The sequence below is a fragment of the Triticum aestivum genome, chromosome 7B, assembly GCF_018294505.1.
Source record: "Triticum aestivum cultivar Chinese Spring chromosome 7B, IWGSC CS RefSeq v2.1, whole genome shotgun sequence".
NCBI lineage: Eukaryota > Viridiplantae > Streptophyta > Magnoliopsida > Poales > Poaceae > Triticum > Triticum aestivum.
The window spans coordinates 724,564,401-724,591,661 of NC_057813.1; the positions used below are offsets into that span (position 1 = coordinate 724,564,401).

At 41.6% G+C, this 27,261-nt stretch overlaps 2 protein-coding genes across 4 annotated transcripts; both read left to right on the forward strand.

Moving 5' to 3' along the window:
- The first annotated feature begins 13,825 nt into the window (after positions 1-13,825).
- LOC123162321 (putative protein TPRXL) lies at positions 13,826-22,778 on the forward strand. 3 transcript variants are annotated; one of them, XM_044580118.1, is made up of 8 exons: positions 13,830-13,991; positions 14,089-14,187; positions 17,347-17,445; positions 17,541-17,585; positions 20,520-20,618; positions 21,642-21,716; positions 22,165-22,327; positions 22,411-22,778. In XM_044580118.1, exons 1-7 carry the CDS (start codon positions 13,961-13,963, stop codon positions 22,299-22,301), a joined length of 585 nt encoding a protein of 194 aa, XP_044436053.1. In that variant the 5' UTR covers positions 13,830-13,960; the 3' UTR covers positions 22,302-22,327; positions 22,411-22,778. The 3 variants fall into 3 exon arrangements, with proteins under 3 accessions (XP_044436054.1, XP_044436053.1, XP_044436055.1); XM_044580119.1 differs by lacking the exon at positions 17,541-17,585 and having other exon boundaries at positions 13,826-13,991; XM_044580120.1 differs by lacking the exon at positions 21,642-21,716 and having other exon boundaries at positions 13,840-13,991.
- Positions 22,779-23,918: 1,140 nt separating this feature from the next.
- Positions 23,919-25,956, forward strand: LOC123160332 (GDSL esterase/lipase At3g09930). The gene is made up of 5 exons (XM_044578134.1): positions 23,919-24,198; positions 24,337-24,567; positions 24,771-25,060; positions 25,157-25,433; positions 25,532-25,956. The coding sequence occupies exons 2-5, from the start codon at positions 24,402-24,404 to the stop codon at positions 25,774-25,776; spliced, it is 978 nt and encodes a 325-aa protein (XP_044434069.1). The 5' UTR covers positions 23,919-24,198; positions 24,337-24,401; the 3' UTR covers positions 25,777-25,956.
- The last annotated feature ends 1,305 nt before the right edge of the window (positions 25,957-27,261 follow it).

The window sequence follows — 27,261 nt, forward strand, 5'->3', positions numbered from 1 at the left end:
TGCGATTTCCTCCTCGGACCTGTCATAAGCCCTCTGCGGAAGAGGCGTGAGGCTTGGACCATATTTATATCGCTTGCCTCCGCCTGTACTTCCTGTACTACCTCGACTCGTACCGCTACGCACCATAGCTGCGGGGTGTCTCTTCTGTGATTGCTGAGGCGGCGGAGACGGCTGACGGGGCTGAGTTGGACGAGGAGGAGTGGCCGCCTGAAGCTGTGCCGGACTTGGAGGAGGAGTGGCCTGAGGTTGTGCCGGACTTGGAGGAGGAGTGGACGTCTGACGCTGTGGCGGACTTGGAGGAGGAGGAGTGGCCTGACACTTTGCCGGACTTGGAGGAGGAGTGGCCTGACACTTTGCCGGACTTGGTGGACTTGCAGGAGCGGGAGACTGCTGACTCGGTGGCGGACTTCGACGAGGAGTCGGCTGACGCGGTGTCGGTGGCCTTCGAAAGATGATGCAATCCTTTTTCCATAGGATGATACGATGTTTGGCGTCTCCGAGAAAGCGCTCGTCGTCACCTCCAGGATAGTCAAGCTCTAGCTCCGAATATGGGTCCACCACCTCATCAACCAAGACACGAGCATAGCCCGCTGGAATCGGGTTGCAATGGAAGGTTGCCTCGGGGGGATTTGTAAAAGCAACGGCGTCCGCCACCTTCATGGATATGTTCTTCATTTTGACGTGTAGCTCGCAGCTAGTGTTCTCCGTGATGTCATCCACGGGGTATCTACCCAGCATTGCGTCGTCCGGGGCGGAACCCACGCTGCTTCTCGGCATGGATGGGGCGGTGCTATCCAATGCTGGATCATTCGCTAGCTGCTGCAGCTGCTGAGACCCCCTTTGCTGGGTAAGTGAGTCGATCTGCTCCTGCTGCCGCTGGAATTTGACTACCAATTCCGCTTGACTTGCTTCTAGGCCTTGAAGGCGTTCATAGTCCCGCTTCCTCTGCTCCTCCTCCATCTTCCTCTTCTTCTCCTCCGCAATCTTCTTTCTCGCACGGGTTCTGTAGTCGGTGTTCCAGTCTGAAAACCCCTCATACCACGGAATAGCGCCCTTGCCTCGTGTTCTTCCCGGGTGTTCAGGATTTCCCAGGGCACGCGTAAGCTCGTCGTTCTCTCTGTTGGGCTGGAACACCCCCGATCGTGCCTCTTCTATTGCAACAAGTATCGCATCGTCGGCTCCCTTCAGACTTGCCCTCGTCGAAACATTGCCTGTCTTCGGGTCCAACTCCCCCCCATGCGCATAGAACCAAGTCCTGACCCTGGGGGCCAGCTCTTAGTAACCGGAGTGGCACCTGCATCCTCCATCTCTTTCTCAGACTTATCCCACTTAGGCATTGCCACCGCATAGCCACCTGGCCCCAGCTTATGGAACTTATCCTTTTTTCGGCATTCTTCTTGTTTATTCTCGACCGTTCCTTAGCTAATTCCGAATCCTTGAATTTCACGAAATCGTCCCAATGAGCACGTTGGTTCTCTAGTGTTCCCTCGAATACTGGAGTCTTCCTTCCTCCCTTGACGTACTTGTCCCATTCACGATTCTTGTGGTTCTTGAATGCAACCGCCATCTTCCTAAGAGCAGCGTCCTTGACTTTCTGCACATCTGCTTCTGTGAAATGATCTGGTAGGGTGAAATGTTCCATGAGAGTATCCCAAAGCAGATCTTTTTGATTCTTGTCGACAAAAGTAACATCTGGACGTGGAGCAGCGTCCTCTTTGCCTTTTTGTCTTTTGTCTTTTGCTGGCTCTCTCCATTCTTGAAGGGAGATCGGGAGTTGGTCCTTCACAAGAACTCCGCACTGACGAACGAACTTGTCCGCAATCTTCTTAGGCGCTAATGGTTCGCCATTAGGTCTGACTGCCTCGATATTGTACTTTACGCCCTCCTTCAACTTTTTGTTCGGGCCTCGTTTCGTCCTTTTGCCTGAAGATTTGCTCGATCCGGATGGCTGAAAGAACAAAGATCGATTCGTTAATATATCTTCAAGTCATTTAAAACATGTGATGATCACCAGATACCTGCTTATATAAATATATATACCTCGCCGGTCTTTGTTGTTTCAGGATCAACATGTTCTTCGTCATCGTCATAATCGTAGTTCATGACTTCATCAATTCGGTCGTCGCGATCGAATATCATATCACCCTCTCCGGTGTTGTTTAGAAATTCGGAGCCGTCATAATCTTCTTCATTCTGATCATCATCTGGCCCGCGTATCATATCGAACATGGTCTGTTCTCCCTCTCTGTCGGTATTGTCTGCCATAGCTTTTATTTAACTAATTCAAAAGAAATATAAAACAATTTAGTATTCAAATTACATCGTCTCGAATAATAGATATAATCTCGAATACTTCGTCTAGAATAATAGATATAATCTCGAATACATCGTCTCGAATAATATATAATATTGAATAGTACATCACTGGCTAGCTAATTAAAGATCGAATACTACAGAAGAATCTAGGACACTCGCGGTTCCTGCGGCGCGGGCGGTGGACACCCAAAGAGAAGGAACCCTCACAGGATCATAGCTGAAGTGAGATCCCCGAAGATACTGCCAGGTATTGGAGAACCTGCCGCCCTCTAACGCAACCATGTAGCGATGGACGTGCTCGTCCTCCTCCCTGACACGGCGACGTACCACCTCCGGCGGGGCCGGGTCCCTCCGCACCGAAACTGGCCCACGCGAACGCCACCAAACGAGATCAGGGTCGACGACGGGACCCGGGGCCGGGTTCCTCATCAAGCGGCGCGCCCCTCCAGGCAGCACCTCCCAGTGCCAGCCCGGCGGAGCCCAGTCCCGGACATGGGTCGGCTGGACGTCGTCGCGGACGGGTCGACGGCGAGGATGCGGGCCGGGCATCGTCGAGAACAAATACTAGCTATATGCCCGCAAAAAGTAACATTTTTTTAATGATTGGATTTTGATAACTAAAATTTCTAACATTTCTATATAACACTAATTATGCTAATCTAAATAATCTAAATAACACTAAAATTTCTAACATTTCTAACATTTCTATATAACACTAATTTCTAACATTTCTATATAACACTAATTTCTAACTGATTAAACACTAATTATATCCATCTAACATGCATTCATACATATATAATAGTGAAAAAATAATAATCTAAATAATCTAAACTAATTAAACATACAAAATACGTGTGTGTGTGTACTAATTAAACACTAATTATCTAAACTAATTAAACATACAAAATAATAATCTAAATAATCTAAACTAATTAAAGACTAATTATCTAAACTAATTAAACATGCTTGTGTGTGTGTGTGTACGGGCTCGGGGAGGGCTCACAGCGGGCGAGGCGACGGCGAGGCGATGGCGAGGCGACGGCGAGGCGAGGCGACGGCCGGGGCGGCGACGGCGGGGACGGCGCGACGGGGACGGGGACGGGGACGGCGCGACGGGGACGGGCCCGGGGCGGCGACGGAGACGAGGGCGGCGACGGGGACGGGGGCGGCGACGGGACGGGGGCGGCGACGGAGACGAGCGGCGACGGAGACGATCGAGGGCGGCGGCGACGGCGACGGAGACGGAAACAGAGGAACGAACAGAGAGGGAAACTGAAATTTTCGTAGCCGTTGTATATATAGAAGGCACCTTTAGTACCGGTTGGAGCCACCAACCGGTACTAAAGGCCTGTTTTGGCCAGGCCCAAGCGGCGGGAAGCGACCCCCTTTAGTACCGGGTGGTGGCACAAACCGGTACTAAAGGCCCCCCCTTTAGTACCGGTTTGTGCCACGACCCGGTACTAAAGGGGGTGCGCTGGCGCAGGTGCGGTGCGGCAAGTTTAGTCCCACCTCGCTAGCCGAGGGGCGACCGCACTGGTTTATAAACCCCCGTGCGGTCGCTCTCTCGAGCTCCTCTCCAAAGCAGGCTTACTGGGCCTACGTGTTCTTTGCAGCCCTGTGGGCCCACTTGGCCTTTGCGGGCCTGCATCCTGGCCCAACGACAGGTTGGGTTTCTAGTCGTATGCAGGCCGCTCTGGCCTAGTAGGCGGGCTTTTTTTTTTATTTTTTGCTTTATTTATTTTTGTGTTGTTTTTTTGTGTATTTAGAGTTTCTTTGTGAACATTTTTGTTTTAGGTACAAAAAATTACAAACTTTCTGTTAGGGCTTTTTTATTTTTAAAAAAAATATTTATTTTTGTGTTGTTTTTTTGTGTATTTAGAGTTTCTTTGTGAACATTTTTGTTTTAGGTACAAAAAATTACAAACTTTCTGTTAGTGCCCGTAGTTTTCAAATTTGAATAGTTTAAATTTTGAATTATTTGAAATTAGTGTGAATCACTAGTTTGTGAATAACTTAACTTTAAAAATCAGTAAAGGCATGAAAGAATTTGTTTGCACATAAAATTTCTTCGCGTTTCAAATGCCAAAACACATAACTACCCTAACTATTACAGAGATTCCCCTCTCGGTGCGAAACACAGAAGAAAGTGATGATAGCTAGTGAAGCCGATCACATCCCAGATCTTTGGGTGTGAAACTTTTTCTTCGCGTGTGTCCCTTTGCGCCGTAACCATGGAAAATCTTCATCATTTAACGGGATGCTCGGGTCAATATTCACTGTGAATGGAGCAATTTCATCAAACTTTTCATAATCTTCTGACTTGTCTGTCTTGTCATCCACTCCCACGATGTTTCTCTTCCCAGAAAGAACTATGTGCCGCTTTGGCTCATCGTACGATGCATTCGCTTCCTTATCTTTTCTTTTTCTTGGCTTGGTAGACATGTCCTTCACATAGAAAACCTGTGCCACATCATTGGCTAGGACGAATGGTTCGTCTGCATACGCAAGATTGTTGAGATCCACTGTTGTCATTCCGTACTGCGGGTCTTCCGTTACCCCGCCTCGTGTCATATTGACCCATTTGCACCGAAACAAAGGGACCTTTAAACCACGTCGATAGTCAAGTTCCCATATGTCCTGTATATAACCATAATATGTTTCCTTTCCCGTCTTGGTTTCTGCATCAAAGCGGACACCACTGTTTTGGTTGGTGCTCTTCTTATCTTGGGCGATCGTGTAAAATGTATTACCATTTATCTCGTACCCTTTGAAAGTCATTATATTCGAAGATGGTAACTGGGACAGCAAGTACAGGTCATCTTCAATAGAGGTGTCATGCATGGTACGTGTCTGCAACCAGCTGGCGAAACTCCTGGTTTGTTCACGTGTAATCCAGTCATCAGACCGCTCCGGGTGTTTGGAGCGTAGCAAATTCTTGTGTTCATCCATATACGGAGCCACCAAGGCGGAATTCTGTAGAACTGTGTAGTGTGCTTCAGTGAGAGAATGTCCGTCCATACATATTATTTGTTCCCCTCCTAGCGTGCCTTTTCCATCCAGTCTGCCCTTATGCCGCGATTCAGGAACACCAATCGGCTTAAGGTCAGGAATAAAGTCAATACAAAACTCAATGACCTCCTCATTTTGATGGCCCTTGGAGATGCTTCCTTCTGGCCTAGCACGGTTATGAACATATTTCTTTAAGACTCCCATGAACCTCTCAAAGGGGAACATATTGTGTAGAAATACAGGACCCAAAACGTTAATCTCTTGGCACAGGTGAACTAGGACGTGTGTCATGATGTTGAAGAAGGATGGTGGGAACACCAACTCGAAACTGACAAGACATTGCACCAAATCATTCTGTAACCTTGGTATGATTTCTGGATCGATTACCTTCTGAGAGATTGCATTGAGAAATGCACATAGCTTCACAATGGCTAATCGAACGTTTTCCGGTAGAAGCCCCCTCAATGCAACCGGAAGCAGTTGCGTCATAATCACGTGGCAGTCATGAGACTTTAGGTTCTGGAACTTTTTCTCTGCCATGTTTATTATTCCCTTTATATTCGACGAGAAGCCAGACGGTACCTTAATACTGAGCAGGCATTCAAAGAAGATTTCCTTCTCTTCTTTGGTAAGAGCGTAGCTTGCATGACCCTGATGTATGCCGTCTTCTCCGTGCATACGTTGCTGGTCCTCCCGTGCCTCAGGTGTATCTTTTGTCTTCCCATACACGCCCAAGAAGCCAAGCAGGGTCACGCAAAGATTCTTCGTCACGTGCATCACGTCGATTGCGGAGCGGACCTCTAGGTCTTTCCAATATGGCAGGTCCCAAAATATAGATTTCTTCTTCCACATGGGTGCGCGTCCGTCAGCGTCCTTTGGAACAGATTGTCCGCCAGGACCCTTTCCAAATATCACCTTCAAATCCTTGACCATATCATGTACATCAGCACCAGTACGGTGGCGAGGCTTCGTCCGGTGATCCGCCTCACCTTTGAAATGCTTGCCTTTCTTTCTTACGGGATGCCTGCTCGGAAGAAATCGACGATGTCCCAGGTACACATTCTTCTTACAACTATTCAAATATATACTGTCGGTATCATCCAAACAGTGCGTGCATCCGTGGTATCCCTTGTTTGTCTGTCCTGAAAGGTTACTGAGAGCAGGCCAATCATTGATGGTCACGAACAGCAATGCCTTTAGGTCAAATTCTTCCTGTTTGTGCTCATCCCATGCACGTACACCTGTTCCATTCCACAGTTGTAAGAGTTCTTCAACTAATGGCCTTAGGTACACATCAATGTCGTTGCCGGGTTGTTTAGGGCCTTGGATGAGCACTGGCATCATAATGAACTTCCGCTTCATGCACAACCAAGGAGGAAGGTTATACAAACATAGAGTCACAGGCCAGGTGCTATGGTTGCTGCTCTGCTCCCCAAAAGGATTAATGCCATCTGCGCTTAGACCAAACCATACGCTCCTTGCGTCATCTGCAAACTCCTTCCCGTACTTTCTTTCGATTTTTCTCCACTGCGACCCGTCAGCGGGTACTCTCAACTTTCCGTCTTTCTTACGGTCTTCTCTGTGCCATCGCATCGCCTTGGCATGCTCTTTGTTTTGGAACAAACGTTTCAACCGTGGTATTATAGGAGAATACCACATCACCTTGGCAGGAATCTTCTTCCTGGGGCGCTCGCCCTCGACATCACCATGCTCATCGCGGCTGATCTTATAGCGCAATGCACCACATACCGGGCAAGCGTTCAAATCCTCGTACTCACCGCGGTAGAGGATGCAATCATTAGGGCATGCATGTATCTTCTGCACCTCTAACCCTAGAGGGCAGACAGCCTTCTTTGCTTCGTACGTACTCTCGGGCAATTCGTTGTCCTTTGGAAGCATATCCTTTATCATTACCAGCAACTTTCCAAATCCCTTGTCAGATACACCATTCTCTGCCTTCCATTGCAGCAATTCCAGTGTGGTGCCCAGCTTTTTCTTGTCACCTACGCAATTCGGGTACAACAATTTTTTGTGATCCTCTAACATGCGCTGCAACTTCTTCTTCTCCAAATCACTTGCGCAGTTTCTCTTTGCATCGGCAATGGCCCGACCTAGATCATCAACGGGCTCATCTGATGCCTCTTCTTCAGCTTCTTCCCGCATTGCCGGCTCAGCTTCTTCCCGCATTACCGGCTCAGCTTCTTCCCCCATTGTTGTATCATCGTATTCAGGGAACCCATGGCCAGGATAGCTGTCGTCGTCCTCTTCTTCTTCATTGTCTTCCATCATAACCCCTCTTTCTCCGTGCTTGGTCCAAACATTATAGTGGGGCATGAAACCGGACTCAAACAGGTGGACGTGAATGGTTCTTGACGTAGAGTAATTGCGACCATTCTTACAGCCAGCACATGGACAAGGCATAAAACCATCCGCCCGCTTGTTTGCCTCAGCCGCAAGCAGAAAAGTATGCACGCCCTCAACGAACTGGGGAGAGCATCGGTCATCGTACATCCATTGCCGGCTCATCTTCATTACACAACACCGAATAGACCAAATTAATACAAGTTCATACATAAGTTCATACAACACTTAAATGCAACAAACAAATAACTCTCTAGCTAAAGCATTTAAATGCAACAACAAATGCGATCAAGATCGCAACTAAGGTAACAATTGATCCAACAGCATAATGATACCAAGCCTCACTATCGATGGCATATTTTCTAATCTTTCTAATCTTCAAGCGCATTTTCTCCTTCTTGATCTTGTGATCATCGACGACATCGGCAACATGCAACTCCAATTCCATCTTCTCCCCCTCAATTCTTTTCAATTTTTCTTTCAAGTACTCGTTTTCTCTTTCAACTAAATTTAACCTCTCGACAATAGGGTCGGTTGGAATTTCCGGTTCACATACCTCCTAGATAAAAATATCTATGTCAACTTGATGGGCATAATTTGTCATAAACACGAAATGCAACAAATAGTTTTAAAAGAGAATATACCACATCCGAATCATAACAAGGACGAGGGCCGACGGGGACGGATATCAAAACCATGGCACTATGTATAACAAATAACGTACGGGTAAGATAATTATTATACGAGTAACTATATATCCAAATCACACAAACATCAATTTTTTATATAAAATTTCATGAACAAGAGGCTCACCACAAGGTGGTGCCGGCGACGGGACGGTGCGGGCGATCGACGGTGGTTACGACGGAGATTTAGAAGGCACTAAGTAAACCACACCTACATATGCAAACTAAGTGTTATTTTAACCTCAAATTGCATATAAATCAAATACTAGCACATATATATATTTCCTCCCAAATTACTAAACTCACAAATTAATAACTATATAAAGCATTGCAAGAGCTAATCTAGCAATGAGAGATGAAAGGACAAAGTTGCTAACCTTTGTGATCATTTGAATGGATGGGGGCCTTCAAATCTTGACAAATTTTGGGCAAAATGTGTGATGAGCTCGAGAGGAAGAGGGGAAGAACAGAGAGGAGAGGGGAAAGGGGAAGAACAGAGCGAGCTCGGGTGGACGAAGGGTTTATGTAGGACGATCTTTAGTACCGGTTCGTGCCAAGAACCGGTACTAAAGGTGCTGGAGGGGGCCCAGACTGACAACATCCTGCCACCACTCTCATTAGTACCAGTTCGTGGCACGAACCGGTGCTAAAGGTTAGCCACGAACCGGTACTAATGAGAGCGGCCCGGCTAGCCGTTGGAACCGGCACTAATGTATACATTTGTGCCGGCTCAAATACAAACCGGCACTAATGTGCTTCACGTTTGACCCTTTTTCTACTAGTGTACATCGCACACTACATGGGCTAGGCCCAATGACGGCTGCTTGCGAGCTCACCCTACAGACGATGTATCTGGTGCACCAGGGCAATTGGTGCTACCGGTGCACCAGTCCCCCGTTCCACAATAAAAAATGTTCGAAAAAATTCCGGAAAATTTTTAATGCGTTGACACAACATCAATGCATGTTGTTACAAAAACTCAAATCAAATTCGAAACATTGCTCGAGATACAAAAATGTGAAATTTTTCATTTTTGTATCTCAAGCAATGTTTTTGTCTTGCTCGGAAAGTGTTTAAGGAGATTGGAAGGCCCTCGGGGGGTGGTTCTTGCTCGGAAATCCACTAAGGTTTTGTTATGTTTTTTCATTTGTCTTGGATGAAACCAAGTAAATATGGATGCTGTAAGTTGGGTTTCTGTTTTGAGTGAGAAATGAAGTCAGGGTGCAGGGCTCCTTTTAATTGAAAAGAATTAGCTATTTTGCACCCCGAGCGGGGCATGGTTCCAATTCTAATAATCTGTTTTGCATCTGGGACCAGATGAGCCCATGTGCGAATAGTAAATCATTTTCAATAGCAAATAAATTTGAAAACATCTTTTTTTTTGTGGGGCAAGATGTTCGTGTGTGTGATACCCATGCAAATTTTGGTGAAGATATTCGAGGAGGTCGTGGCAAACAAGACATATTTTTTGTGCATATATGTGTTTGATAGCATATATATATATATATATATATATATATATGTATATATATATATATATATATGTGTGTGTGTGTGTGTGTGTGTGTGTGTGTGTGTGTGTGTGTGTGTGTGTGTGTGTGTTAGATAGCATATATATGTATGTGTATGTATCTGGTTTTGTATATTTGTCGGGTTTGGTGAGAATTGAGTCTGTTCGGGGAAAATATTTGGCCAAGACATGATCCGGACCAGCACCCGAACTGAAGAGAAACCCACCCGAGTCTCAAAGCACAACCATTTGCCACTTGGGAAATTCATCCGAACCACCACCACCACTTTCCCTTTTTTTGGCCACATCAAGTTTGCAATGGCTGCATAGATTGTGCAAACTTGGGTTTTGAAGCTAATATAACTCATGTCTAAAACCCTCCCCACACATTGTTTTGAGTTCATAACCACTGAATGATCACCCCTATGAAGGGCACATCACACACGGCCCGAGGGGAAATGACAGCCAGCCAAACAGTTATAGTCCACGACCATGTTGTCACAAACTCATCAGAAACAATCAACGCATACACTGGAGTGGCACCAGGGGAAAGTGGTAGTTTTTTTCAATCACTTCTCGGATGAGGCTCTATGACGCAAACATTCTACTACAAAGTACTTGATACTCATATATGCTTAAGGAATGGAACCTACTGCTGAGCACATGTTCATAACTTTTCATAGAAAATACGGATGATAGATAGGGTCAGGAGAAGAGATGTGGAAGACAGGACGCCTCCTATAGGTTATTTGGGCGTCAAACCCGAGGGCCCTCTAAGCAAACGCCACAATGCGTTTAATACATATGTACTCCTTATGTAAAAAAACAAAGGGTTACAATAATAATAAGTCAAGCAAGTGTTTTTCGTTAATTCCATGTAATACTCCAAGATGGTTGGACCAAACCAAAGGTTTGAGTTTATGCACACTACAAAGCAGCTCTATTGTTGATATAGCTTATCACTCATGCCGAGCGATATAATCAAAACAATTACGCACTATTTTTTTGCGGGACAACACAATGTTGTCTCTATGTTTCTCCTCTTTATTAAACATATTGAGATTAAATTGTACTGGTTAATTAGTTATGTGCCCAATAAATTATTTAAGCAAAAATATGTCTATATTAGTAATGAGGAACATATATCATCCAAATTCTACAAATAAAAATGGCTTGACTCAATGAGTTAATCAATTAACTTTTGTTCCAACTTGGAACGACGACCAAGGAACATCTACTACATGTACACATATACATCAGCTAGTCAAATCAAGAAAAGCTGCGCCATGACAGTTATACCATATGTATACCCATAACTATTTTCGTGTAGAATATTAGGACCTAGCTAGCTAAAGATCTCCTACATTAACTCCCAAAAGACTTGTGCTAATTTGAATGCAAGGGTGACAAGGTCAAGGAAAGAGTTAAATACACTGGTGGTGCCTCATTTTATTTTGCGCCTTCAGTTAGTACCTAAAGTTGCAAAATACATGAAACAGGTGCTCGAACTAGTCTTGCCATACAAATACGGTGCCTGCAGTAGAAATAAATTGTTGGATGTAGAATCGATGGTGGAACTCATGGTCGCAGGTTGCATTGTAGGCACAGGCTGTCCACCACGGCAAACTATCATGGTGGATTCTCACGAGGTCGAATTTATATATGACGTTTATGCAATAGGTAACTTTGTAGCACGAGACACATTGTGCCCGTTTTCCTGAAGTTCAGTGAAACGAAGTTCTACAGCTCAAAAAAATTCTAAAATCATTTATATGTGCACACATAGAAATGTAATAAATAGTGCGAATTTTCTTCAAAATCAGTCTTTTTATGTGAGATATCCAAAAAATACAAATACATGCAAAAATCAGCTAATTTTTGGCTGTTTTTTATCTTTATTTCAGGGTAAAATATAACATAATTTCAAATGAAATTTGACAGTCAGAGAACATGCACACGTTTTTGTTGTGAAAAAGAAAAGAAACTTTTAAATGCCAGTTTTAACCTTTAGGAAAATGTGCTCAGTGGCCACCGTAATCCAAAAATCTGCTTTGGTCGCTATGTACCTCTTCTAGCGTTTCATCTATATATGGCACTCATATGGTTCGGCACAGGTTTTTTTTTTCAAGCTTGTCTTTACTTTTGTTGTTGATATTGTTTCTACCTTTTGAAAGAACAAAAGTAAGAAAAAAATTACAACTGCCATAAACTTATAGAAAGTGCTAGTGCATTTGAAACATATCAACATGTTTTTGGAAAATGTTTCACATGTATTCAAAAGTTAGAACGTGTTTTTGAAAACCAAATGTGATGCATTAAAAAAATTGACAATGTGTATTAAAAAAAGTTTGAGCATGTTTTAGAAATGATTATTATGTAACATTATCCTTACATTTCTAAAAAAAATTTGTCATGTTTTATGCATTTCTAGGGTTTAAGACTATTACACAATAAATTTTAGTGCATGTTGAATAGTTCACAAAATAAAATGTTGTCAAATATTTAATGTTTTGGAATTGTAGAAATAAAATTAAGACACTTAATAGTTGTTTGTGCTCCTTGTCTAGAATGAAGGTATATAAATTTTACATAATAGTTTAAAATATTGGTTGAAAAATTTAAATACGCATAAATTTTTGAAAAAGTAATTTTACCTCTTCAAAGTAGAAAACAATGAAAAAATAAAAAATATTTAATAATACATGGTAGTTGTATATTGATCATTATTATATATTTATTTGGAAAAATTGATCTGTCATAAAACTAAGCAGGAACTTGGAAAAAATAAAAAATAAAACTGGTGGATAACGCATCATAAAAGTTTGAAAGCAGCATATGTCGAATTGGTTTACAAAGCTTTCTAGCTAATACTTGTAGGTACCTAATAGTTTGCTCGCGTGGCTAGATCCCGATATTTGGTAACCTGGAGGTGCAGGTTCTAACCCCTCTCCATGAAGGTTTTTTCTTCATGTTATTTCTCTCTACCATATAGTGTATTTGACGGGGGGTTTCTGCAAATTTATTCCTCATGAGTGGGGCACCCGACGCATCCCCGCACATAGCCACTGACATATGGGTCACTGCGATGTTGACACGTTATATTGGCAGGGCCTATGTCTAAATACGGAAGGAGGCACCGTATTTGTATGGTTGGACAAGTTCGACCACAAGTTTCATGTATTTTACAACTTTAGACACCAAGTTGACCATGCAAGACAAGTTTAGGCACCTCCGGTGTATTAAACTCTCAAGGAAACTACACACGATCCAGCACTTATTTCAGGATATCTTGTTCACACCTTTAGAAGACTATCAGTATGTTTTCTGCCGTTTACTAGCAATCCAAAAAAAATGTAAAATTTATTAGTTCATTCCGTGTCTTATTTGAGCTACTAATAAATATCGTTTGAAGGGACAATTACATTTGACCTTAATTGGAACCCACAACTTGTCAAAGGCCTTTGGCCGGACGGAAAATGTGCGGAAGAACATTTCTATAACCGCACTTAACGGGAGAGGGGAAAATTTGAGAACACTTTGGAATTAGGGGTAAATGTGAGTTGGTGGTTCGAGTTAGGGGCTAAAATGTAAATGACCCTAGTTTGAAAGATATATTTGTGGAGTAGGAGATCAAAACCACATACATGTGGGCAGTATTTTGTTTGCGACTAGAAATATATTTTATATGTGGCTTACACATCGTGTTCAAAGAGCTCAACATTAATTTGAATGCACTTCCAATAATGTTGAAACCATTTATGGACCGCGTGCATTCCACACATATTCCATTGACTAGGTAGATCCAGTCAAAGCAAAACTCATAGGTCAAATTAAACATTCAATGACATTAGCATTCACTCAAAGGGGTCCATACACTCCCACATCAATATAATCAACTAGTTTAAATTTTTTTAAATTGTAGTTATTATAGACGTACTAGTTTTGCATTAGATGTCATGATCGTTCTAGTTGATGTGACCTTTAAAATGCCCGCTCCATATGCATCTATAAGAATCAATTTTTCCGATGCATTTGGCAATCATACTTAACCCTAGCTCCCAAACGGTTAAGCATTATGGCCTCCAACAACAACAAAACATTGAAGGGTAAGCTGGTTAGCGTTGTCATGACTAGCATAGCACTCCTATATCACATGCACACTACTTTACTAACTTATTTATATATGTCTGATTTGCCGTGCAGGGGGCAGTAGCAAGACGGTTACTCCACAGAAGATTCATTCGGCTTCACCAACACCTAATACTCGACAACATGATGCCCTGAATGCAAGGGCTGCCGCGGGTTAGTACCTCTCACCGAAGGCTCGAGTATATCCAGAGTTAAGATATTTATTAATTTGTATTCGAATACCTGAAAGTACACTGATTTGACATGAGACGATGAGTACGAATGCTGTTATGCTGCTGTCATCGCATAACGCTGTGAAACATGCATCTTCTTGTACTGACTAATTAGTACCACCTCTTCCGTTCATGGATCAGTTGAGTCTATTCTATCCAGCCTCCGTAAATAGATAATATTTTTGGCATTGACACGTCTTGAACATGAATCCTAGATCATTAGCTTTAGTAGGCATATGCTGCAGAGAAACATTGTATATGTTTTTTTTGAAGTGCAAAACTCTGTGCTATCTGAAATATTTTTCATGATAAATCTAATGATGCTTTTTTTAATCTAGTTTTGGGTCCATCACAAATGGTTTTGAGTTCATCACATGCTCTAACTCATGCCTAAAAACCCTCCCCACATATGGTTTTGAGTTCATAACCACTGGTTGATTACCCATATGAGGGGAACATCACACACGGTCCAAGAGGAAGTGACAACCAGCCAAACAGTTGTAGTCCAAGACCATGTTGTCACCAACTCGACAGAAACAATCAACACATGCATTCCGGTGGCACCAATGGAAAGTGGTAGTTATTTTCAATCGCTTCTCAGAAGAGGCTCTTTGACACAAACATTGTAATAGGAAGTACTTGATACTCATATATGCTTAGGCCACCTAGCATCCTAGCCATCGATTTTATAGGGATAAAAGCCCAGTATTCAATGGCCAAGGTTGAAAAAAAGGAAACTCCCTTTGTTAATCCAAATCCCACTGAAAACTAAATGGATCCTGCAACCATGGTACAAGATATTTAAGGGAAAGGTTCTCAATTCATGATTCATCATTTCATATCGCTTCAGGATAAAACTTAACTAGGAGCATTTACATACCCATCACTAGTTATATCTTCGTTTGACCGTTTCAAATCACACCCACACCCACACGTTGTTATAATTCCTGCTTGGTTTTCTATTTGAATTCCCACTAGCAATCCATCCTTGATGTTTGAAATTCTGAACTTTCAGGTGAACGACCCAAGAACTGCCTAATCTTTTCCCTGCAGTCTATATTAAATGTAGCCAAAGATGTATTCTTCTTATTTTAATCCTTCCTCATCCAAACATTATGTATCGTATATTTATCAAACCCCATCGTGGGGCCATTGTATAATTTGAGACAACTAATAAGTTTGGAAGAGATGAAAGAAAAACATTGATAATTTGAAGTCTCCCGCCACAATAAGAACACATACCTAATCTCTTTTCCCTTCCTTGAATCAAGGGTATAAGTCCTAGGCATGTTATGCTCAACGTCAAGCCCAAGCATGTGAATCGGATAGAGCCTCCATGTCACTTGTAGGATATATTAGTATATCTGCAATTCGTTCCGTGAAACACTGGTTTGCACTAAAAATGAGTGTATTTAGCAAATCTGGATGCAGGGTGTCTTCGGCGGTGGAATCGAGACCCACAAACTCACATCAAGGATTCCATATTAAGTACTAAATTTTATAGGGTCAAATAGACTATGGTCCTATGAAAAAACGAAATTTGTTCATATAAAATAAATAAATGGAACCTACTGTCGAGCACCTATTCATAACGTTTGATAGAAAATACGGATGATAGATAGGTTGAGGATAAGAGACGCACAAGTCACGGAGCCTCCTATGGGTTATGGTGTCAAACCCGAGGGCCCAATGAACATGTGCCACAATGCGTTTAACTTCTTGTACAAATATACTCCTTAAGTAAAAAAGTAAGGCTCTCTTTAATAATGAATTAATCAAGTTTCTACCGTTGATAGTGTCCAAAACTCCAAGATGGTCGGACCAAACCAAATGCCTTAGTTTATGCGCGTTGCAGAACAGTTCTGTTGTTGATATAGCTTTTGGAATAGCTAATCGCTCATGATGTGCGATATAATACATGATAATTATGCCGTAATTTGTTTTACGAGGCAACACTGTGTTGTTTGTATGCTTATACTCTTACTTAATTAAACATAGTAAGATTGAATTGTACTGGTTAATTAGGTATGTTCCCAATAAATTATTGAAGCAAAAAAATCCTATATTAGTAATGAGGAACATATATCATCCAAATTCTACCAGTAAAAATGGCTTGACTCGTGCGTTAATCAATTAACATTTGTTCCAACTGGGAACGACGACTAAGGAACATCTACTATATGCACACATATACATCAGCTAGTCAAATCAAGAAAAGCCGCGATATGACAATTATACCATATGGATACCCATAGCTGTTATCGTGTAGAATATTAGGACCCAGCTAGCCAAAGATCTCCTACATTAACTCTCAAAAGACTTGTGCTAATTTGAATGCCAAGGTCAAGGAAACTACACATGATCCAACATTTGTTTGGAGATATCTAGTTCACACCTTTAGAAGACTATCAGTACATTTGGTGCCATTTTCTAGCAAGCAAAAATGAATGTAAAAATTATTAGTACATTTTCGAGCCTTATTTCAGCTACTAATAAATATAGTTGTAAAGATATATCTGTGGAGGAGCTGATCAAAACCAGATACATGTTGGCACTATTACGTTTGCGACTAGATATATTTTTTATATGTGGTTCCCACGTGGTGATCAAAGAGCTCAACATTAATTTGAATGCACATCCAATAATTTCCAACCCACTTCTGGACCGCGTGCATTCGACGCATATTTCATTGACTAGGTAGATCCAGTCAAAGCAAAACTCATGGGTCAAATTAAACATTCAATGACATTAGCACTCACTCAAAGGAGTCCATACACTACGACATCATTGTAATTAATTAGTGCAAATTAAAATTATAGTTATTATACACGTACTAGTTTCACATTAGACGTCACAATCGTTCTAGCTGATGCAATTTTTACAATGCCTGCTCCACTTGCTTCTATTAGAATCAATTTTTCCGATGCATTTGGTAATCACAGTTCAACCCAGCTCACAAATGGTAAAGAATTATGGCCTGCAACAACTACAAAACGGCGAAGCGTGAGCTGACTAGCGTTGCAATGATTAGGATAGCACTCGCATATCACATGCACGCTACTTTATTAAGTTATTCATATATGTCTGATATGCCGTGCAGGGGCAAGTAGCAAGACGGTTACTCCACTGAAGATTCATTCGGTTTTGCCAACACCTAATACTCAAAAACCAGATGCCCTGAATGCACGTTCTGCCACGGGTTAGTAGTTCTCACCAATGGCTCGAGTATATCCAGAGTTAAGTTATTTGTTGTTTTTATTCGTTTACCTGAAAGTAATATGATTGGCCATGCAGCGATGAGTACGAATCACATTACTCCACTGGCATCACGAAATGCCGGTAAACAAGCATCTTCTTGTACTGACTAATTAGTACCACATCTTCCTTCCATGGATCACTTGAATCTATTCTTTTCCGGCATTCACAAACAGATAATAATTTTGGCTTTGACACGTCTTGAACATGAATCATAGATCATGAGCTTTAGTAGGCATATGCCATAGAAAAACATTGTATTATTCGAAATATTTTTCATGATAAATTTAATAATGCTTTTTTCATACGGTTTTGAGTTCATCACATGGCCTAACTCATGTCTAAAAACTCTCCCAACATATCGTTTGAGTTCATAACCACTAGTTGATTACCCCTAAGAGGGGTACATCACACACGGTCCAAGAGGAAGTGACAGGCAACCAGACAGTTGTACTCCGCGACCATGCTGTCACCAACTCATCAAAAACAATCAACGCATGCAGGGGAGTGGCACCATGGGAAAGTCGTAGTTATTTTCAACCGCTTCTCAGAAGAAGCTCTTTGACGCAAACATTCTAGTAGAAAGTACTTGAAATTCATATATTCTTAGGCAACCTAGCATCCTAGCCATTGTTTTTATATGGACAACAACCCAGTCTTCAATGGCCAAGGTTGAGGCGGAAAAGGAAAATCCCTTTGTTAATCCAATTCCCAGTGAGAACTAAATAGATCTAGCAACCATAGTAGATGATATTTGCGGGCAAGGTTGTAAGTTCATGATCCATCATTTTTATCCCCTCTGGTTAAAACTTAACTAGGCACATATTCATACCCATCACTAGTCATATATTTGTTCGACCGTTTCAAATCACGCCCACACCTACATGTCGTCATAATTCCTGCTTGGTTTTTTTATTTGGATTCCAACTAGCAATCCATCCTTGATGTTTGAAATTCCGAACCTCTAGGTTAATGACCGAACACCTTCCTAATCTTTTCCCTGCACTCTATATTAAATGTAGCCAAAGGTGTATTCTTCATCTTTGAATCCTTCCTCATCCAAAGATTGTGTGTCGTATATTTATCAAACCCCTCCATGGTGCCATTATATAATTTGAGACAACTCATAAGTTTGGAAGAGATGAAAGAAAAACATTAATAATTTGAAGTCTTCCTCCATAATCGGAACACATACCTAATCTCTTTCCCCCTCCTTGAAACAGGGGTATAAATCCTAGGCATGTTATTCTCAAGGTCAAGCCCAAGTATGTGCATAGGAAAGAGCCTCCATGACACTTGTAGGATATATTAGTATATCTGCACTTTGTCATGTGAAACACTGACTGGGACTAAAAGGGACTAGATTTAGCAAACGTAGATCCAGGGTGGCTTCGACGGTGGAATCGAGCCGCACAAGCTCAAATCGAGGATGCCATATTAAGGAATAAATTTTACAGGGTAAAATAGACTATGAGTCCTATAAATAAACGGAATTTGTTCATATAAAATAAATAAATAGAACCTAGTGTCGAGCACCTATCCATAACTTTTGATAGAAAATATGGATGATAGAGAGGATCAGGAAAAGAGATGTGGAAGACATGGAGACTTCTACGGGTTATTTGGGTGTCCTGAGGGCCCGCTGAACGTACGTCACAATGCGTTAAACTTCTTATACATCTATAGTCCTTCAGTAAAAGAGGAAAGGCTCACTTTAAGAATGAGTCAAGCAAGTTTCTTCTGTTGATGGTGTCCAAAGCTCTAAGATGGTCGGACCAAACCAAATGCCTTAGTTTATGCACACTGCAGAATAGTTTTGTTGTTGATATAGGTTTTGGAATAGCTAATCGCTCATGACACGATGTTTTCCGGGGCAATTATGCCCTAATCTGTTTTTCGGGGCAACACGGTGTTGTTTGTACGCTTCTCCTGTTAATTAAATATACTAAGATTGAAATGTACTGGTTAATTAACTATGTGCCCAATAAATTATTCAAGAAAAAAATTTCCTAATTAGTAATAAGGAACATATATCATGCAAATTCTAAAAGTAAAAATGGCTTGACTCGATGTCCTAATAAACAACTTTTGTTCCAACTTGGAACAACGACTAAGGAACACGTACCATATGCACACATATACATCAGCTAGTCAAATCAAAAAAAGCTGCGCTATGACAGTTATACCATATGTATACCCATAACTGTTTTCGTGTAGAATATTATGACATAGCTAGCTAAAGATCTCCTACATTAACTCCCAAAAGACTTGTGCTAATTTGAGTGGCAAGGTCAAGGAAACTAAACATGATCCAGAACTTATTTAAGATATCTTGTTCACACCTTTAGAAGAATATCAGTACTTTTCTGCCGTTTCTAGCAAGAGAAAATAAATGTAAAATTTATTAGTGCATTTTCGTGCCTTATTTCAGCTAGTGATAAATGTAGTTTGAAATATATATCTGTCGAGGAGTTGATCATAACCACATAAATGTGAGCACTATTTCATTGGCGACTAGTAATATATTTTATATGTGGCTTGCTTATCGTGTTCAGAGAACACAACATTAATTTCAATGCACTTCCAATAATTTCCAAAACCATTTCCGTATTGCATGCATTCAACACATATTCCATTGACTAGGTAGATCCAGTAAAAAAAAATCATGGGTCAAATTAAACATTTAATGAAATTAGGACTCACTCAGAGGAGTCCATAAAATCCAACATCAATGTAATCAACTAGTGGAAATTAAAATTTTAGTTATTATACCCATACTAATTTTGCATTAGATGTCATGATCGTTCGAGTTGATGCAATTTTTACAATGCGCGCTCCATATGCGTTAAGAATCGATATTTTCAACCTAGCTCAGAAACAGTTAGGCATTATGGCCTCCAACAACAACAGAACGGTGAAGGCTCAGTTGGTTAGCGTTGTAATGATTATCATAGCACTCCTATATTACATGCACGCTACTTTTCTAACTTATTTATATACATCTGATATGCCGTGCAGGGGGCAATAGCAAGACGGTTACTCCAATGAATATTCATTTGGCTTCGCCAACACCTAATACTCGACAACAGGATGCCCTGAATGCACAGGCTGCCACGGGTTAGTACCTCTCACCGATGGCTCGAGTATAGCCAGAGTTAAATTATGTATTATTTTGTATTCGATTACCTAAAAGTAATCTGATTTGACATGCGGCGATGAGTATTAATCCCACTACGCCGGTGACATCGCGTAATGCTGTTAAACATGCATCTTTTGGTAGTGATTAATTTGTACCACCTCTTCCTTTCTCAGAAAAACTTGAGTCTATTCTATCCGGCTTTAATAAAGAGATAATATTTTCGAGATTGACACGTCTTGATGGTGAATCCTAGATCATTTGGTTTAGTAGGCGTATGCTGCAGAAAAACTTTGTATACGATTATTTGAGCTGGAAAACTTTGTATTATTTGAAATATTTTCCATCTTACTGATATATAAATATTTTTGTACAAGCAATAATATATAGAATCTTTTTGCTTCATCCGTTTCTATCAAGTCATTTATTTTTTGATCCGTGGTTACTAACCCACAGATGCATGTACTAACCATTTAACTTATATATCTTTTGACTTTTCATGGAGTGAGGATTAAGCCATGTGCTTGTATCAGAAAAACTAATTAATTAGTATCACCTCTTCCTTTGATGGATCACTTGAGTGTATTCTATCCAGCCTCTGTAAATAGATAATATCTTGACATTAACATGTGTTGAACATGAATATTTGATCAATACCTTTAGTGAGCGTATGTTGCCGAAAACTTCATATTATTGAAATATTTTTCATGATCAATCTAATAATACTATCTTTCATCTTAATTTTTTTCATGATAAATCTAATAATACTATCTTTCATCTAATAATACTAAAAATAGAAAAATTTCTGCACACCATCTATAGCGAGTCATTTATTTTTGAATCCGTGCTTAGTGACCCACAGAGGCATGTACTAACCATTTACCTTATGTAAATTCTGATTTCCCATGGAGCAAGGATTAAGCCATGTGCCTGTATAGAAATTTGATTGCTGGGAATAAGAGTTATCATCTATATTCTTTTATTAGTTAGTTGATGTCATGCAGCTAGTGGTATGCCTGCGAGTGCAAGGAAACCATCCACAACAGAGTGGCAGAAACAAAGTCAGGCATCTTCTACTGGTTTGTACCTTGTCACTCGAGTTAGAAGCATAGAGTCTGCCTATGTATACAATACTCCACGGCTTCACCTATGAATACAAGATAACTTAATTAATCTCATCTAAAAAATAAACATAGACTATCAAATCAATTTTACTGGATCTATCATGAAATAAGTATTCAAAATGTAATGATTAGGTATTAATATATGTTGATATTTTCGCATGTAAACTTGATCAAAATTGAAACAGCTTGATTTAAAAAAAAAAGAAAAGACTAAATGGCTTTGTATACATCAACAGAGGGAGTACTAATCGACTCATATCACACAAGACCGAGTGTACATATATGTACATTATGTGGCACCTGATTTTCTGCTCTGCATTTTTTATCTAGGTTCCATTCCATGTCCAAAATGATTTTGCTAAAGTTTCTTTTGTCATCTCCCTGTGATCTTGCGTGCATGCAGATCAACCTAGACGTCATGTCCCATCATCATCAGAGAGCAATAGGAATGGGCAATCATCAACAAGCAGCAGTCAAAGGGGGCATGCGGAGTCTCATGGTGCCGGAAAACCGAAGTCTGCAGGAACAAAAAACAAGTGAACTCTACAGTATCTTGCTTATGGATGGTAATGATTTATTGCTCTACTTATATACATACTGCACACCTCAGAGACTTTGTCTGATTGAAATTAATCTTGTTTTTCCTCAGGCAAGCTATGATGCGTGTAGCAGTTCAATCGTCCGATCTTCAATGAGCATACTCTATCTCTAAAATAATAAAAATAATATGTCTATTGTACTCTCTGATAAATTGGTTGTAATTTAGTCGCTACGTAAGTGGAACCAAGAGAAATATATATATGAATCTGTTACATGTAGCGGGTTGTAATTGCCTCTCAACAGATTTGCATGATGCCCCTAGTCCATATTTATGTTGTGTGTATTGAGTTCACATATATTGTATTTGGGATTTGGGGTTGCACTAATAAGTATTTGAGAGTGTGTAACTCGCAAACATTGTACATTTATCTTAAAGTATTTTACCATGTATGTTAAGGAATGAAAGGTGTTCTGCCATATGTTGTTGCCTCAAATAATTGCGCGCAGAGCACGGCCAGGCTTGCTAGAACAAACGAGCGCATGCAGCAGATGTCGCACTGGCAAGGACGATATGAAAGGCTCCTGCCCTAGCCGTGAATCTCACCTCCAACACGATGTCATGAACGCGCATGGAAGAGCGCTGGCCAGCCCACCTGTAGGTAAGTTTGATTCTCCAGTCTAGGTGTTGTAAGTGCCTTTGGTAGCGAAAAATGCCAAACGGAGACCGAGCTCCATGGAGGCCTTGATTTGAAAACTTCAACATTCATACTTTTAAGTTTCAAAAACTTCTGAAAAAATAGACGTTTACCTAGCGACATAATGTACATGTGTGTAGATTTTCAGGTCAAAATATGCTAAAATGAGAGCTACACAAAAAAAAAATCAGGGTTGCATATATGTGTATTGTTCATCCTCAAAGTCTGTGTTTTTATTTTGTGCAGCTCGCAATTCAAGGGATTTGATCCTGAAATTTTATACACATACACATTACATCTTTGAATTTTACACATACACACATATACATCACACACTAAGGCCTGCTGGCTCTCCAAAATGCCCTGCTCGGCAGCGACAGCAAAATGCATGCACTCTGTTCTTATATAGCAGTCATATTGCATTTGGGATTGTACTAATTATAAGTATCTGAGTGTGTGTACCTCGTAATAACTCTTCGTTCTCTCAAAGTGTTTTAGAATGCATGGTAAGGAGTGAAAGTGTGGAATTTTTTACCAGGTTGTCTTGAAACACAATCTTTACTAAGAAAAGTTTCACCATGGAGAAGTTAGATGTTTATATTACCTCCTTTTATTCCCCTTTATGTGCTGGAGTTTTCTCCAGGTTTTTGTACCTACTACAGATCACCATTTGTGCACTCTTTAAATGACGCATTGCCACACTTATCTGATGCCTATCAGATTTATGATTTTTTTATGGTGTCCACTGGATCTATTGCAAATTGGATATTTTTTTCTTAAAATGTGGTGTGTACACACGGGGATGATTCTATCCCAAGATGGTTAGCAGCTGTTATTTCAAGGAAGTATCGATTTGTCGTCTCTCTTACAACAAAGAGCTTTGATCCAGGATCATAACGACGATTCTATCTATCTGTCGTTTAAAGGTTGCTACACACGATTCTTCTATCTATCGTCTTTGCTCCCAAGATGTGCCTTCGTCTCCACATTGACGCATGCATGCTATAGTTACAAGCGTACGTACGTGGGATTAGTGAGTCCATGTGCCATACGTACCTACCTACCGATCAGAAGAATCTTCTATAAATAGCTACACCCATCCGCCTCCCGGCCATCTGCTTCCGCGCCGGGCGCCGGCCTCGTAACCATGGAGCTCATGCCAACCGTCTTCTGCCTTCTCCTCCTCGTCCTTGCACAGGATGGTATGCACATCATAAACTCCTTACAGCCTTGCTTTTGCTTTTAGATATTCGTTACTAGCTCCACGAGTATACATGTTATACTTCGATCTCGTCAAGTTCTTCATGCATGCACTGAGACATGATTGATCTATCTGACAGGGGCTCGTGTGGAGGCATGAGGCACACCTTCGGCTGATCAGGGGTCAAAGAACCAATGGTCCAGCATGTTCGTCTTCGGCGATGGCTTCGTCGACAACGGCAACCTCCCGGAGACCGACACATGGCGTCAATGGAGCTATCCCTACGGCTCCTATCTCAACTCCCGTGGATCTGCGACTCCTGTTCCAACTGGGCGCCTTTCCAACTATTGGATTCAATCTGACTTCATCGGTACGTATTCAGTACATATACTGGTATGCTAGTACCTAGCTAGATAGAGAATTTATTTTTGAGCACGTACAACCTTATATCTAAGATCATTCAAAATAATCCATCATATCAACGCTCTAGATAATTTAGTTCCGACCCTTACAATCTTATATGTGTTCTACTAAAAATAATCCTTCATATTTATTGATTTATTTCCCTTGCAGCAAGGATCTTGGGCCTCAGTGAAGCCCCTCCATCGTACAGGCTCACGCCACATCTATCTTGCGACCCATCTGGCATGACCTTTGCTTTCGGCGGCGCTGGCGTCTACGAGGTGCCGGACAAGAAGGTGCCGACCCTTGCCACACAGGTCAATGCTTTCACGAGACTACTCAATGCTGGGGTCATCTCAAAACAACAGCTTCAGAGCTCGGTCGCTCTCGTCTCCATCTCCGGCAGTGACTACATGACTGGTGCCAACGTAGAGAATGCCTTCTTGAGTAGCTTCGATGATGTGAGTAGTAGTTAGCAGACTCAAACTTGCAAACACTAACCAGTCTGCAATTACTATATACCCATCTTCTTACCAAGTAACTTCTCTTCCATGCAGATCGATAGTTATATTGGGAATGTGACGACCGAGATTGCGAAGAACGTGGGGAGGCTACAGAGGCTAGGTGTGAGAAAGGTACTAGTGAACAACATGCATCCCATTGGCTGCACGCCTTTGCGGACTAGTTCGAGCAACTACACGACATGCGACCTTCTGGCCAACTATGCCGCAACTGTGCACAACATCAATATAGAACACCTAATGGGCAACAAGAATAATGCCCACATACTGGACCTCTACACTGCCTTCACCGACATCGTCAATCACGCCCCTGGTAAGTACTTTATATGTCTGCACGCGCATGATGCAAATTAAATCAGATTTCACATGTATGCATTTTATTAAACATCTGTTGGAACTATGTGTATGCAGGTGAAGGGTCGGAGCAGTCAAACAATTTCAAGCGCAAGCTGACACCTTGCTGCGAGGCTTCCACTGAGCTGGGGTACTGTGGACAGGTTAGCCCTTCAGGGGAGCGCCTCTATGACCTATGCAAGAATCCTGACAAGAAGTTCTACTGGGACGAGTCTTACCCGACAACTGCTGGGTGGGAAGCTGTTACAGAGGCGCTAGAAGAACCTTTGAGGGAGTTCCTAGATCGGGACTATGTTCCATGATGCATTTATAGTTTAGGTTTAGCTCGATCCATTGCTTGTTGGTGCAGTATCTTTTAGCTAGGTTAGCTTTATATAGATAGTATTCCTATTTAGGAAGAAACTTTTGAGGTTTTGTTTCCTTGTGTTCCATGAACTTTGGTCTAGTTGCCTTCATGTTTTAAGAAAGATAGTCCTATTATATATGGTGAATCTAGCGTGCATCTATTTGAGGAGCTTGTGGGAGTTGCAGCAAACAAAGAAGGTGCTTGGCTGATAGAGTGATAGGTTCTATTTGTGTCAAGATTAGATATATAGGATCGCATGTGCGATCTTTGGTCTCAAAGACTGCGTTTTAGTCGATTGAGGTAACGCTCCACCTGGTGCATCTCGTGCTGCTCTTCCCTGCGCTGCCGCCATTGCCTCGCGCATGGTTGGTTTGCCGTTGCAGTGCGTGGCGGTAGCACGGGTGTTTGACACAATATTATGGGTGCCAAGCCAGCTCATTTCGACGTGGCAAAGACGACAAATACGCACACTGGCACTCGCACACCAGACATTCGTCCAGCTTTCTCGGCACTTCTTTAAGGTGTTTGTTCAGGTTCTCCTTTCACCATGTACGCCTCGGCTCGCCAAGGCTGTGTTTATGTCGTCGTTCCCATACGTCTTGTCGTAACAGTAGCCTGTAATTAAAAGCGCACAGGTCGTGCCTGTGAGAAACTCCACTTGGCTCTCTGCCGGTGTCGGGGATGACCTTGCGTTGGTATTTGTTTCAATTCCAATGGCAGGCCCATGTCTGTAACAAGCTAGGTCTTATGCCGCAGATATTTATTTCACATTCGTGGGCTTGGTTTCTTTTACTTTGCTGTTACGAGTATTGGGAAGCAAGTTAACGGGAGAGACAGATGCTTCCTGGGAAGAAGGAAATATTGATCACTTCAAGCTAGTCCGGCATATGTTGGTGGATCCTAAAGAAAGTAAAATGGAATATGTTATAGTTGAATTGGGACAAAATGGTGCTCCCTAAATCAAAGGGTGGTATGTGTTTTCGTGATATGTGTCCTTCAGCCAAGCACTTCTAGCAAAACAAGCTTGGCGATTGGTCGACGGTCTGGAGGGCTTATGTGCATGATTGCTAGGTGCAAAATAATACTGGCCCCAATGGGAATTTGTTGGATCCAGTGTTTACCGCGTCCACTGTGTGGAAAGGAATAGAAAAAGGGATGGCACTAGTCAAGCAATAATTTAGGAGAGTTGTTGATGGTACTTCCATTCCTACGAGGATCATCGTTACACCGCATCGCGCTCAAGGAAAATTGTAGACTACATCTTGCGGTGGTTTTTTTTTTCACACAAGGGGTACCCGCTTTCAATCTCTTCATGCAAGGATAGTTCAAGGCCTGACTGTGTGCGTATCATCAAATTCTGAGTTGTAATCAGAGACGTCTGGGCTTGAGTAGTTGAGTTGACCAAGTGTCTCCAGTCAATATCATTTGTGTGGAACGTCTA

Bases quoted from the DNA above. Each gene is read 5' to 3' on its own strand.
- LOC123162321 (XM_044580118.1), top strand. From the start codon at position 13,961: ATGGCCTCCAACAACAACAAAACATTGAAGG. The intron at 17,446-17,540 runs GTTAGTAGTTCT...TTGGCCATGCAG, and splicing joins GAATGCACGTTCTGCCACGG to CGATGAGTACGAATCACATT. The intron at 20,619-21,641 runs GTTAGTACCTCT...GATGTCATGCAG, and splicing joins GAATGCACAGGCTGCCACGG to CTAGTGGTATGCCTGCGAGT.
- LOC123160332 (XM_044578134.1), top strand. From the start codon at position 24,402: ATGTTCGTCTTCGGCGATGGCTTCGTCGACAACGGCAACCTCCCGGAG. The intron at 24,568-24,770 runs GTACGTATTCAG...TTTCCCTTGCAG, and splicing joins GATTCAATCTGACTTCATCG to CAAGGATCTTGGGCCTCAGT. The intron at 25,434-25,531 runs GTAAGTACTTTA...ATGTGTATGCAG, and splicing joins CATCGTCAATCACGCCCCTG to GTGAAGGGTCGGAGCAGTCA.